Source organism: Narcine bancroftii, chromosome 10, assembly GCF_036971445.1.
Source record: "Narcine bancroftii isolate sNarBan1 chromosome 10, sNarBan1.hap1, whole genome shotgun sequence".
In the NCBI taxonomy this organism is placed as follows: Eukaryota; Metazoa; Chordata; class Chondrichthyes; order Torpediniformes; family Narcinidae; genus Narcine; species Narcine bancroftii.
Genome location: NC_091478.1, coordinates 53,473,799 through 53,486,993, shown reverse-complemented (window position 1 = coordinate 53,486,993; position 13,195 = coordinate 53,473,799). Strand labels below are relative to the sequence as shown.

General features: G+C 40.2%; 1 protein-coding gene across 1 annotated transcript in view; it reads left to right on the top strand.

Annotated features, from left to right (window-relative positions):
• hydin (HYDIN axonemal central pair apparatus protein) overlaps positions 1-13,195 on the top strand; it is a 1,560,590-nt gene that overhangs the window by 1,066,500 nt on the left and 480,895 nt on the right. Inside the window, exon 39 of the mRNA XM_069900939.1 lies at positions 5,347-5,511. Coding sequence (XP_069757040.1) covers positions 5,347-5,511 — 165 coding nt within the window. The remainder of the gene's footprint in view (positions 1-5,346; positions 5,512-13,195) is intronic.

Here is a 13,195-nt window from a genome sequence, read left to right as displayed (position 1 = left end):
GAACTGTTCATTGAGAGCACAGCCAAGAGGAGCTTGCTGAGTTTCTCCACCGTCTCTTTCTCCTCCCTGTTCTCTTTAGCTGTTTGCTGGGCAGCTTGAGACCAGAAACATTGAATGCTGGGCTGCTCTGAATTACGATAAGATGTAGGAACAGAAATAGGCCAAATGACACATCAAGTCTGCTCTTCTTTTCAAACCCTGGGTGATGTATTTTTTCCACAACCCATTCTCCTGCCTTCTCTCTGTAACCTCTGACACTCTGACTAATTAATTGCATTTTGTATGGGAACATGGCTTTTATTTTATGTGTGATACAGAAGTGATCATGGGTGCACAGTTATGTCTTAAACTAAGAGAGCATTTGTTACCAGTTGAGACAACACAATGGCTATGACAGAATGAATGCATGATGACTGCCACCAGCTTGAAGATTTGCCTCTGGCTACACCAGCAGCTTTTGATTGCAGTACATTAGAAAGCTAGTATGCAGAGCTGATGATATGATCAATAATGCACGGCTCCAAGTCCAACCTGCATGTGTTCAATCTGTCTGCTGCCCTCTTGCAAGGCAGAATAAAATGCACTCCTCTCAGAGATGTCATGGAGTAACAATGGATAGCAACTGTGACATGGGGTAAACATCTTTCGCCCTAGACACATAAAAGGTTTGCAGTCACAGGCACGTTGCCTTCACAGGCAATGCACAGCACAAGGTTTCACCGCCATTAATTTTCATTTGTGGTTGTAACGGATGGCAGATTATGCAAGGACATCCTTTCTGAAGCATATTGATATACTTTTACTTCCATAGTTTAAGACAGGAAATTTGTAGTTTGAACCCTGGGCAGATTAGGCTTTCTGATTTTTCCTCACCTTTATTCATTTTGTTCAAGCAGCTCGCCATTATCTGCCTTCTAATTTCCCTATTAGACCTTTACCAAAGCAATTGCTCAGCAGGGCAAAGTCTCTGAGCAACTGGTTTACACAGAACCTTAGAAGCCATGAGGAAATCTGTACTGAGGTATAGTGAATGATTTTATTTTACATGCTTTCCAGGCAAATCAGCTTCTACATAGTGTAGCAATTAATGCCAAAGTAAAAGCATGGTATTACAGTAAAATAATCAGTGCAGTGTATCAAGTTTTGTAAAACAGAAATGCAGGATATGTATAGTGTTAAGAGAAAAAGTACTGTTTAACGGCACAAGGCATTATCATAATAATGGGTGGTCCATTCCATATAACCATTTACGGAGCAGAAACAGGCCATGTTGGCCTTTCAAGTCCGCACTGGTTCACTGATTTTGTGTACCCTCTTCAGGCATTGGTGATTTTAAGTGTAGTGTATTTTTGAGAATTTTAACATCTATCCATAGGTACTCTGTACTTTGGATGTGAAATCTCATTAAAATATTCAAAAGCATTGCCTCTGTGGGAGAAGCCAGTGAGTGGCCGTGGACAGTAGCTTCTCAGACTGGAGGCCTGTGACTAGTGGTGTGCTACAGGGATCGGTGCTGGGACCAGCATAGCTTGTCATCTAGATCCACAATCTAGACAACAATTCCAGAGTCTTAAAGGAGCAGATAAAAAACTGTCCTTGAATATATGTTGCATGTATTCAGAATGTAACATACATGAAATTCTTTAACTTTTGTCTTGCGTTAGGCAGACAGAGAGTCGCCTGTTTGTCCAGACCCCTCACAGAAACCTACAGCAACTGGTGTTCCTAGGCCATCTCCCCTCCAAGTACTGACCATGCCTGAGCCTGCTTAGCTTCTGAGATCAAACAATCTCAGGCGTATTCAGGCTATTTGGCTTCTATTCCCCAGAGGGAGGAGGGAGAATAAAGTGTGAGTGGGGTGGGATGTGTCCTTTAATAGGTTGGTTGCTTTCCTGAGTTAGTGGAAGGTCTAGATGGAGTTGACAGAGGGAGATTGGTTTATGTGGTGGCCTGAGCTGCATTCACAACTCTTTGTCATTTATTGCAGTTTTGGTTGGAGCTGATCTAGGTACATCCATAAAAAATATGGTCAGGGACCCTTGGAAATGCTGCGTTTCCTCAGGCATCTGGGGAATTAGAGGATTTGGTGAATGTTCCTGCTCTAGGATCAATGTGCCCAGATCAGAACAGGTTGTTGGTGATATTTATTCATAAACACTCAAACCTCTCCATAATCGTCACTTCAGCACCTTTAATACAGACAGAGAAAAAAGTGCTCCCTGCTAAAGGACACTAGAAGCAACAAACATTTGAAGAAATTCATTGGAAATTAAACTGTAATTGCCAAAAAACTTGATGGTAGCTTCAAATGCCATGGGCATGGACTCCTTCCTTCTAATGAACTTGTGTTCATCCATGTATAAGTAATTAAGTAAGAAATCTGCTGAAAGATTCTGAATCAGAACAGTAGTGTTGGTGCAAAATCAAGATCGAATGTTTTAAAATCATTGCCTGACTCCTCTACATACTCTTCATGGTCACCAGTTGTAAACCCCTTTACCAGGAAGATACCTGATATCAACCACCCCTCAGTGTGCACTCATACACTGGGCAAAATTTTGGAAAGGAAATGGTACCTCCAACACAATCCACAAATGTTCTGGCAACACCACAATTGCTGGCCAAATAACTGGAGACCATGAGTTAGAATACAGGATGGAGATCAGAAATCTGGTTGGTTGGAGAACATCAATCTTGCTCTTTATGTCACCAAGACCAAGGAGCTTATTGCGGACTTCAGGAAGGGGAGACTGAGGGACCACACACCTGTTTTCAGTTCCTTCATGTACATGGAAGTCCACATTTCAGAAGACTTCTTCTGGAGCCAGAACATTGAGGCAATAGTGAAGAAACCAAGCCAACACATCTACTCAGGAGAAGTGTTTTATTACTTGACAATAAAAGAATGTTGAAATCTTGAAATCTTCAAGGAGTCAGAGGAGATTTGAATGTCGTGGGATATTCAGGTAAACTGTGAAAATTATATTGACCCCATCACCTGGTCACAATGTCTTCCCACAGCTACCTTGAAGACCAACACGGTTCAAGGACAGTTTTTATTCAACAGCTATCAGACTCTTGAACCTCCCCTTGTTACACTAATTCAGGACAGCTCCAACATCACAAAAGGACTGTCTGCACAATTGTAATGCCAAATGTTATTTCTTGCATTTTGTTAACTCGGAATATCTATTAACTACCTATCTCTTGTATTTCTTATCTATTTTTAATTGTGCTTTTGTTTTCATGAAGTACCTGTGGGGCCGCAGCAAGTAGAGTTTCAATGCATATGTACATTGTACAATGTGTATGGCAATAAACACATGACGATTACCTACCATCTTCTAAATTTTGTGCTCTTCATATACTTGGTCCAACAGGTTATTCCTTTCCTTTCTTTCACTCTTTCTAGTTTCTCTTTTTTTAACTTTAATAATACATCACAGTAGAATGCCCTTCCAGCCCATGAAACCCATACTGCCAAATTGCACCTAATTAACCAACCAGCCCCATATATGTTTGGCGGTTGGAAGAAAACCAGAGTACCCAGAGAAAATCCACAAAGGTGATGGGGCGAACATACAATCTGTGCCAGATTCAAACCAAGGTGACTGGTGCTGTAATAGTGTTTCCAAATAAGACCTTTGAGACTTCTAATAGGAACATTAGGGTTCGTATGAGGGTAAGCACTCCCACCTCATGAACAATGGTCCACCCAACATACCAGTGGTAAAATCAAAGCTGAAGTAATCACAAAAATGTTCAATCAGGCTATGATGGGATATTAATTTTAAAAGTATACATTTAAATGTAAATTTAATCCTGAGATACATCAATGTATCAGGCAATGGCCTTCTCCAAGGGAGAGTCTAAGCACCCAATTTAATTTTATGTACTATTGTCATTGTCGAGACCCCACATCATGAACATCCTGGTGGTCACCATTGACCAAAATCTCAAGTGGGCTGGCCACCTAAATACTCCAGCTACAATTGCAGATTCTCCAGCAAATATCACACCTTGTGGTAGCTCAGAACGCAAAGCAGAAGTGTACTAGATTGATTACCATGTTTTGGGTTAAATCGACTACAATAAAAATCAAAAATTGAATCATACATTTCAACACCATCCAGGACAAAGCAACTGGCTTGACTGTCACCTCATCATGCTCCCTAGATATGATTTATGGTAGCTGCAGGGTATATTGTTGACAAAATTCAGAGCAGTTACTTGCCCAGTTTTCTCCAACAGCATCTCTGAAGCCTGTAATGATTGCCATTAAAATGGACAAGACAACAAGTGTATGGGGGCACCATCACTTCAAAGTTTCTCCAAAGACCTGTCTGCATGATTGAAACACCTCTTGTTTCTTTCACTGACTTTAACTGTGAATATTTATTTATCTCTTTAGTATTCCCTTTTCATACCAGGGTAAGTTAATGTATACCATTATAGTTGGTGTAGCTTAAGTACCTGTGTGGCTGCAGCAAGTAATCATTTTGGTGTCATATATGACAGTAAACTCATTACCTCATTTGGAAATAGATAACCTAAATGCTGGAACTCCCTCCCCAACAGCACTGTGGGAATACCTTCACTTCAAGAGGGTAATTACTCCCACTTTCTCAAGGGTCTTTGGGCATGTGCAATAAACATCAACTTTCTCCATAATGGCCAGATCATCAAAAGAGAATAATTAAAAAAACAAGCTTTATTCTGCACAATCATAGCTCTTGCTAACAATCCCAATAGCCAGTGAACAAAAACACTGTGAAAACAATGTTATTGCTGGCAATGTATGCAAATTGCAAAATGTGGATGTGATATTTTCACCAATGCTGAGTGTTGAAACAATGGATGTTGATTGGAAGCCTTGCTTGTTGGCAGGTTATTGATGTGATGAGTTGAAAGGTTCTCCGTGGGGAGGTGTTGGGATGTTTGTCATTGACTCTGATTGCACAAGAAGATTTTGAACTTGTTGGAACACTGCCAAAACCAGACTGGCCTCATCATCAATCGGGTCCCATTTCATTTTGAGAGAGTTAGAAGATCCACCTGGATCATGGACATGGAACATGTCTTTCCTTTACCCACAAGGTGCCCAGTTCAACATTGGGAAAACCAGTTTGTTGGGAATGGGTTGGAGTGGGGAGGAAGCTTCATTGTTGAATGTAGCTTCTGTTCTGTTCTGTGGAAGTGTTCAGAGAAGGAATATTATTGTGCCAAGGTCAGGGGGCAAGAGTGTGTGCCTTGCGAAAGAGTTTCACATGGGTCTGAGTAAGGAATAAAAGCAGGGAAATGAATTTGTGCAATGGTTAATTTGTATCATTTACATGTCTACTACAGGGGAAAAAACAGGATCCGCCATCAATGTCGGTGTTGGAGAACTGGAAATGACCCCTGTGTCCATGGCTATTGGCAGATACCTAGGACTTGACTTGTCTCCAGAGGCATGTGCTGCCCGGAACCGTAAAGGCATTGCCTTCATTGTACATGGAACTCCTCGCTCAGGTATTCATCCAGTCATAAGCAAACCTATTTCAGGAATTGTGAATGGATTAGGATAAACATAACAATAACCTAGGTTTGGAAACATTACATTATTGTGCTATGTAAGATTTAGATGCAGGAAAACAAATATGAAACATACACAACACTTCATGTGGATCTTAACAGTGAGTTAAGTTGTGAATACATGAGAATAAGAGTCAGCCTGCTCTGCCATTCAATAAGACCGTGGCTGGTCTGGGCATGGACTCAACACCCATCTGCTCACCGTCACTCTTAATTCTCCTATTATTCAAAAATCTACCTGTATCTTGAATACGTTTAATGAAGCAGCCTCTACTGTGTCCTGTGAGAATTCCACAGATTCATTGCTCCTCATCCCTGACCTAAATCTATTCCCCTGAATTTTGAGGCTCTGTCTTCTGTCTCACCTCCCAGTGGAAACATCCTTCCTGCCTTTATCTTATTTATCCTTTCAAAATGTGAAATAAGATCCCCTCTCATTTTTCTGAATTCTTGCCAGTTTAATCCCAGGTGACACAATCTTTCCTCAAATGCTTACCCTCTCTTCTCTGGAATCAACCTGGTGAACCTCCTCTGTACCACCTCCAATACTACTTTCCTTTCTCAAGGAAGTAAACCAGAACTGCCCACAGTACTCCAGGTGTGGCCTCACCAGTACCCTGTACAGCACCAGTTGTTCTTAAATTCAATCTCTCCAGCAATGAAGGCCATGTCCCATTTGCCTTCTTAATCAGCTGTTGCACCTGTTTTGGTTATATTCAGAGGGAACTGGACATGCAGCAATTATGTCAACCAAGTTCAAAGTTCAAATGTATGATCACAGTGCCTACATGATGGCACATACAATCTTGAGATTCTTTTTTTTGTGGGCCAGGCAGAATTTCTAATTGCTAGTCATGGTGAACTGGATTCAAAGAAATAAAGAATTGTAAACAAACTGACTGTGCAAATACAAAGTATAAATATACAGTAATATATAATGAGCAGAGTACGAGTCCTTAAATGAGTCCCCGAGTGGGTCTGTTGTTCAGGAGTCTAACAGCTGAGAGGGAGCAATTATTCCTGAACCTGGAGCTATGAGTGTACTTCCTTCCAGATGGCCACAGCAAGAACAGAGCTTGTCTTTGGTGGTGCGCATCCTTGATATTTGCTGGTGCTCTCTTTTTTTTTGAAAAATTTATTTAAAGTTTTGCAAAATACAAAATATAAAACACAAAATAAAACTAAATCTACCCCCTATAACCCGCCTCCCTCCCCCTCCCAACTATCCCACCCCTTACCACCCTCCCCCTTGGAGCTTATATAAAAAAAATATACATAAAATCTTAATAGGTTGAAGTGCAGTATGCCAATCATATACATCTTTAAACACAAATAAAATGTCTACTTTACATCTAAATCCATACATTCTAAATACGAAGTACACATTTTAACAAAAAAATTATTATTTTGTAAATTATGCATTATCTTCTCTAAATACAAACATGATTGTATTTCTTTATGCTATCTTTGTATACTTAATTCAACATCATTTTTCCAAGTTACAGCTATACATTTTCTAGCCACCGCCAAGCCAAACCAAATGCAATTTGAGGTTTTTCCAATTGTGAACCTGCTGTAATTGCATTCATATACCCCAATAAACACATCCATAGATCCACATATAATTCTACTTGGAACACATTTTGCAAAATTTTAATTACTTTCTCCCAAAAAGGCTTAACCTTTATACATTCCCACACTGAATGCACAAAAGTACTTGTCTGATTCCCACATCGGAAACACAAATCTGACTCACTAAAACCATAATTTTTCATGAGTTAAATATAACTGATGTAGAAAATTATAATTAACTAAACTATAACGTATGTTAATTAATTTTGTAACGCTATCTAAACACATATCAGACCATTCTTCCATTCTTTGAAATAGGAATAGATAAATCCTTCTCCCATTTATCTCTTATTCTAAATTTTTGCTTGTAACAACAAATATATTTCTGAAACAAACTCTTTCTTTCTTTCCCTTATCCATAACTAATTTCTCAAACTTCGATTGACTTGGTAATATTAATTCTCGGCCAAAACATTTCAGTAACAAATCACGTACTTGATAATAAGCAAATAATTCTGTAAAATAAGTAAAGTATTCTGTATTACACCAAACTTCTCTCTAAGTCTATCAAATGAAAGAAATGAACCTACTTCAAAACAGTCTTCCACTGATATCAGACCCTTGAGTCCCAGACCTTCAAATAAGGATTATGCATAGAAAATGGAATTAATTGATTCTAATATAATGGAGTTTTATCTGAAAACACATCCTTCGATCCTGGATATTGATTCCACTTGTATCATACCTTCATCAAATGATTCAATACAGGTACTTTATATCATTGTAAAAGCAAAGGATTCTATTTATATATAAAGTGATGTATTGATCTTTCCAGTATCTGATCCATTTCCACATTAGCCCACGACGGTGGTTGATCAGTATCAAACAATCTATTAATAAACTTCAACTGTGCAGCTTGATAATAATTTTGAAAATGTGGCAGTTGGAGCCCTTCCAAATCATACTTCCATGTCAGTTTTTGCATAGATACTCGAGATAGTTTACCTTTCCACAAAAACAAACAAATTACTTTATTTAATTCCTTAAAAATTTCCCCGGTATAGTACTAGGGATAGATTGAAACAAATATTGAATACGAGGATATATATTCATTTTAATACAATTTACCCGACCAATCAATGTTAACGGCAAATCTTTCCATCTATTTAAATTAGATTTAATATTATTTTATAATGGTAAATAATTTAAACCATATAAATTTTGATATTCCTTATCCACATTTACACCCAAATACTTAATCTTATCTGACCATTTAAATTTTGTAAGTTGCATACAATCCAAATAATCCCCATCTGTTATTGATAATGTCTCACTTTTATCCCAGTTTACCTTATAACCTGACATTGATCCATAATATTTTAATAAATCCTGAAAAGGTTCTAAATAATTCTTGGTTTGATACAAAAATATCAACGTCACAGCAAATAAATTAATTTTATACTCTCATCGGCCAATTGTAATTCTCTTAATATTTACATTTTGCCTAATTGCTTGAGCTATAGGTTCTATGCAAATAAGGTTGGTGACAATGGGCAGCCCTGTCTAGTTGACCTAAACAAATTAAATGCCTACAAAATCTGTCCATTCATCACCACCCATGCAGAAGGATTAGTAAATAATGTCGTAAAGAGTGGTCCAAATTTGAATCTAACACCTTAAATAAAAATTTCCACTCCACATGATCAAAAGACTTTTTAGTGTCTAGCGCAAGTATCATTGGTTGATTGAGTTGCTATCTTGACGAATTGATTATTGTAGTCAATTTAGTAATATTATCAGCAGAATACCTGTTCTTAATGAATCCTGTTTGATCTATATGTACTAATTTTGGTAAAAAATTAGCCAATCTGTTTGCTAAAACTTTTGCTATTGCTGGTGCTCTCTGATGGCAGTGTTCTACGTAGATGTTCTCAATGGTGGGGAGTGTATTGCCTGAGATGTTCTGGGCTGAGTCCACTACATATTGCAGGCCTTTATTGCTATTTCTGCAGCCCTTCTTCAGTTTTAAGCACACTTTCCACCACACATCTGTTGAAGTTTGCCAAGGTTTCCGATGACATACCAAACCTCTGCAAACTCCTGATGATCAGAACTACAGATGCTGATGTGCTTTCTTCACAATAGCTTTAATGTAATTGGTCCATGAAAGGTCCTCTGAGATAGTGACCCCCTGAAATTTAAAGATGTTTACCCTCTCTGATCCCCAATGATTGCAAGATCATTTACTCCTGTTTTCCTTTCCAAAAATCTATAATCATCTCATTTATCTTGGAACAGTGTTTGAAGCTGATGTTGTAACACCATGAAAGGGCCAGTATTGTCCTTGTATACAGGGGAAGATTGTACCAAAAGGCCTAGGCCTTCTTCAGTGTGATCCAAATTAGTGAGTTATTGTAGATCAGCTCACCATAAGAGCAAGCCGCAAATCTTTGGATGCCACAAATCTTCTTTTATTGTTTTAGGGGCGAGAGGGCCATAGCATTGATCTTTTTCTGATACTGCTTTTCAGTGTGAAGTGGTGCCTTCAGTTATTAACTAACTGCCTTCTGAGGTCAAAGCTGCTCCTGCAGGTTCCCACTGAGAAACAATTAAACTATAATGTTTGCACCTCACATAATTTAGCTTGCATCATGCAGGTGTATCCATAATATTGTGAAGAACGTCCACCAAGTTGGCTTGTGTCTTCCCCACAGCACTGTTTTCAAGCATACCTTTAACCCTTTATTCTTCATTCATGCACCATGTATCTGCGTGAAGAACTTTTCCTAATTTTCAAATTTCACCCTTAACCCATATCCTCTAGTTCTTGTTTCACCCACCCTCAGTGGTAAATGCTTACATTTACTCTATCTATCTCTTTGGCTTGGCTTCGCGGACGAAGATTTATGGAGGGGGTAAAAAGTCCACGTCAGCTGCAGGCTCGTTTGTGGCTGACCAGTCCGATGCGGGACAGGCAGACACGATTGCAGCGGTTGCAAGGGAAAATTGGTTGGTTGGGGTTGGGTGTTGGGTTTTTCCTCCTTTGCCTTTTGTCAGTGAGGTGGGCTCTGCGGTCTTCTTCAAAGGAGGCTGCTGCCCGTCAAACTGTGAGGCGCCAAGATGCACGGTTTGAGGCGTTATCAGCCCACTGGCGGTGGTCAATGTGGCAGGCACCAAGAGATTTCTTTAGGCAGTCCTTGTACCTTTTCTTTGGTGCACCTCTGTCACGGTGGCCAGTGGAGAGCTCGCCATATAATACGATCTTGGGAAGGCGATGGTCTTCCATTCTGGAGACGTGACCCATCCAGCGCAGCTGGATCTTCAGCAGCGTGGACTCGATGCTGTCGACCTCTGCCATCTCGAGTACCTCGACGTTAGGGGTGTGAGCGCTCCAATGGATGTTGAGGATGGAGCGGAGACAACGCTGGTGGAAGCGTTCTAGGAGCCGTAGGTGGTGCCGGTAGAGGACCCATGATTCGGAGCCGAACAGGAGTGTGGGTATGACAACGGCTCTGTATACGCTTATCTTTGTGAGGTTTTTCAGTTGGTTGTTTTTCCAGACTCTTTTGTGTAGTCTTCCAAAGGCGCTATTTGCCTTGGCGAGTCTGTTGTCTATCTCATTGTCGATCCTTGCATCTGATGAAATGGTGCAGCCGAGATAGGTAAACTGGTTGACCGTTTTGAGTTTTGTGTGCCCGATGGAGATGTGGGGGGGCTGGTAGTCATGGTGGGGAGCTGGCTGATGGAGGACCTCAGTTTTCTTCAGGCTGACTTCCAGGCCAAACATTTTGGCAGTTTCCGCAAAGCAGGACGTCAAGCGCTGAAGAGCTGGCTCTGAATGGGCAACTAAAGCGGCATCATCTGCAAAGAGTAGTTCACGGACAAGTTTCTCTTGTGTCTTGGTGTGAGCTTGCAGGCGCCTCAGATTGAAGAGACTGCCATCCGTGCGGTACCGGATGTAAACAGCGTCTTCATTGTTGGGGTCTATCTATACCTCTATTAAATCTCCCTTCATTCTCTGACACTCTGGGAAATAAAGTCCTTACACCTGTTTAACCGGCTCCTTTTGTCCTGGCTACCTCTCTGCACTTTTTTTTCTGGGCCAGGCAGAATTTATACCAAGTTACCAAGAATTGGAGGAGCAAATCTATAGAGAGCTAGCAGACTGGTGTAAGAAATAGAAAGTTGTAATAGTAGGAGACTTTAACTTTCCACATATTGACTGGGACTCCAATAGTGTAAAAGGGTTGGATGGCTTGGAGTTTGTCGAATATGGTCAAGAAAGTTTTTAAAATCAATATATAGAGATGTCAACAAGAGACGATGCAATGTTTGATCTCCTATGAGGGAACCAGACACGTCAGATGACAAATGTATGTGTAGACGAACATTTGGATCAAGTTAATTATGGATAAAGATAGGTCTGGTCATCGAGTTGAGATTATAAATTGGAGAGAGGCCAATTTTGTGGAAATGAGAAAGGATCTAGGAAGAGTGGATTGGGATAAGTTGTTTTCAGGCTGAATTGGAGAACATCGAGAGTGGTAGTGGATAGTTGCTTCACAGACTGGAGGCCTGTGATTAGTGGTGTGCCTCAGGGATCAGTGCTGGGACCATTGTTGTTTGTTGACTATATCAATGATCTGGATGATAATGTGGTAATCTGGATCAGCAAGTTTGCAAATTACACTAAGATTGGAGGTGTTGCATACAGCGAGGAAGGCTTTCAAAGCTTGCAGAGGGATTTGAACCAACTGGAAAAGTGGGTCAGAAAATGGCAGATAGAATTTAATGTAGATAGGTATGAGATGTTGCATTTTGGAAGGACAAACCAAGGTAGGACATATTTAGTAAATGGTAAGGCACTGAGGAACAAAGGGATCTGGGAATACAGGTGCATAATTCCCTGAAAGTGATGTCACAGGTAGACAGAGTTTTAAAGAAAGTTTTTGACATCTTGGCCTAAATGAATTGAAATATGGGGTATAGGAGTTGGGATGTTATGATGAGATGTATAAGACATTGGGTAAGTCCAAATTTGGAGTACTGTGCGCATTTCTGGTCACCCAACTTCAGGAAGGATATTAGGAAGATTGAAAGACTACAGAGAAGATTTACTAGGATGTTGCTGGGTCTTCAGGAATTGAGTTACAGGGAAAGATTAAACAGGTTAGGACTTTATTCCTTGTAGCGTAGGAGAATAAGGGGAGATTTGATAGAGTTTGGCAAAATTATGAGAGATATAAACAAAGTAAATGTGGGTAGGGTCTTTCCACTTAGATTAGGAGGGATAAATACAAGAAGACATGGCTTTAGGATGAAAGGGGAAAGGTTTAGGCATACATTAGTGGGAACTTCTTCACTCAGAGAGCTGACATCTGACGTGGTAAATGTGGGCTCACTCTTAAGATTTAAGAATAAAGTGGAGAGATATATGGATGGGAGAGATCTGGAGGGTTATGAACTGGGTGTGCCAATGGGACTAGCAGAATGATGTTTCAGCACAGACTAGAAGGGCCAAATGGCCTGTTTTCTGTGCCGTAATGTTCTATGGTTCTCATTGATATCTTTCCTGTTGTTGGGTGACCAAACCTGCACATAATATTCCAAATCTTTTGTTTTATACAACTTCACCATGACATCCCAATTCCTACATCAGTACTTTGATTCATGAAGGCCAGCATGTCAAAAGCTCTCTTTCTGATCCCATCTACCTGTGACACTACTTTTAGGGGCAGAGACTCACTGAGTATCCTCTTGCAGATATTTCTGTGCTAGCCTCATTATAATGGAATCTATCCAAAAGATAGCCATTTCACCCCATTGACAGTTCCCCCGCTGAAGTGTTTGGAGAGAGATCAGAAGAAGTTACAGAAGCTGAACCTCCCCCTTCCTAATCTCAAAATACTAAACTGAAAGCTGATAGAAGATAAATGCTGGGCAGTTCCCACTCTGTCTGGCCGTCCTCACATAGCCAATAACAATTAGATAGAGAACACCATCTAAATGGGCAGCACAGTTAGTGTAGCAGTTAGCACTACGCTGCTGC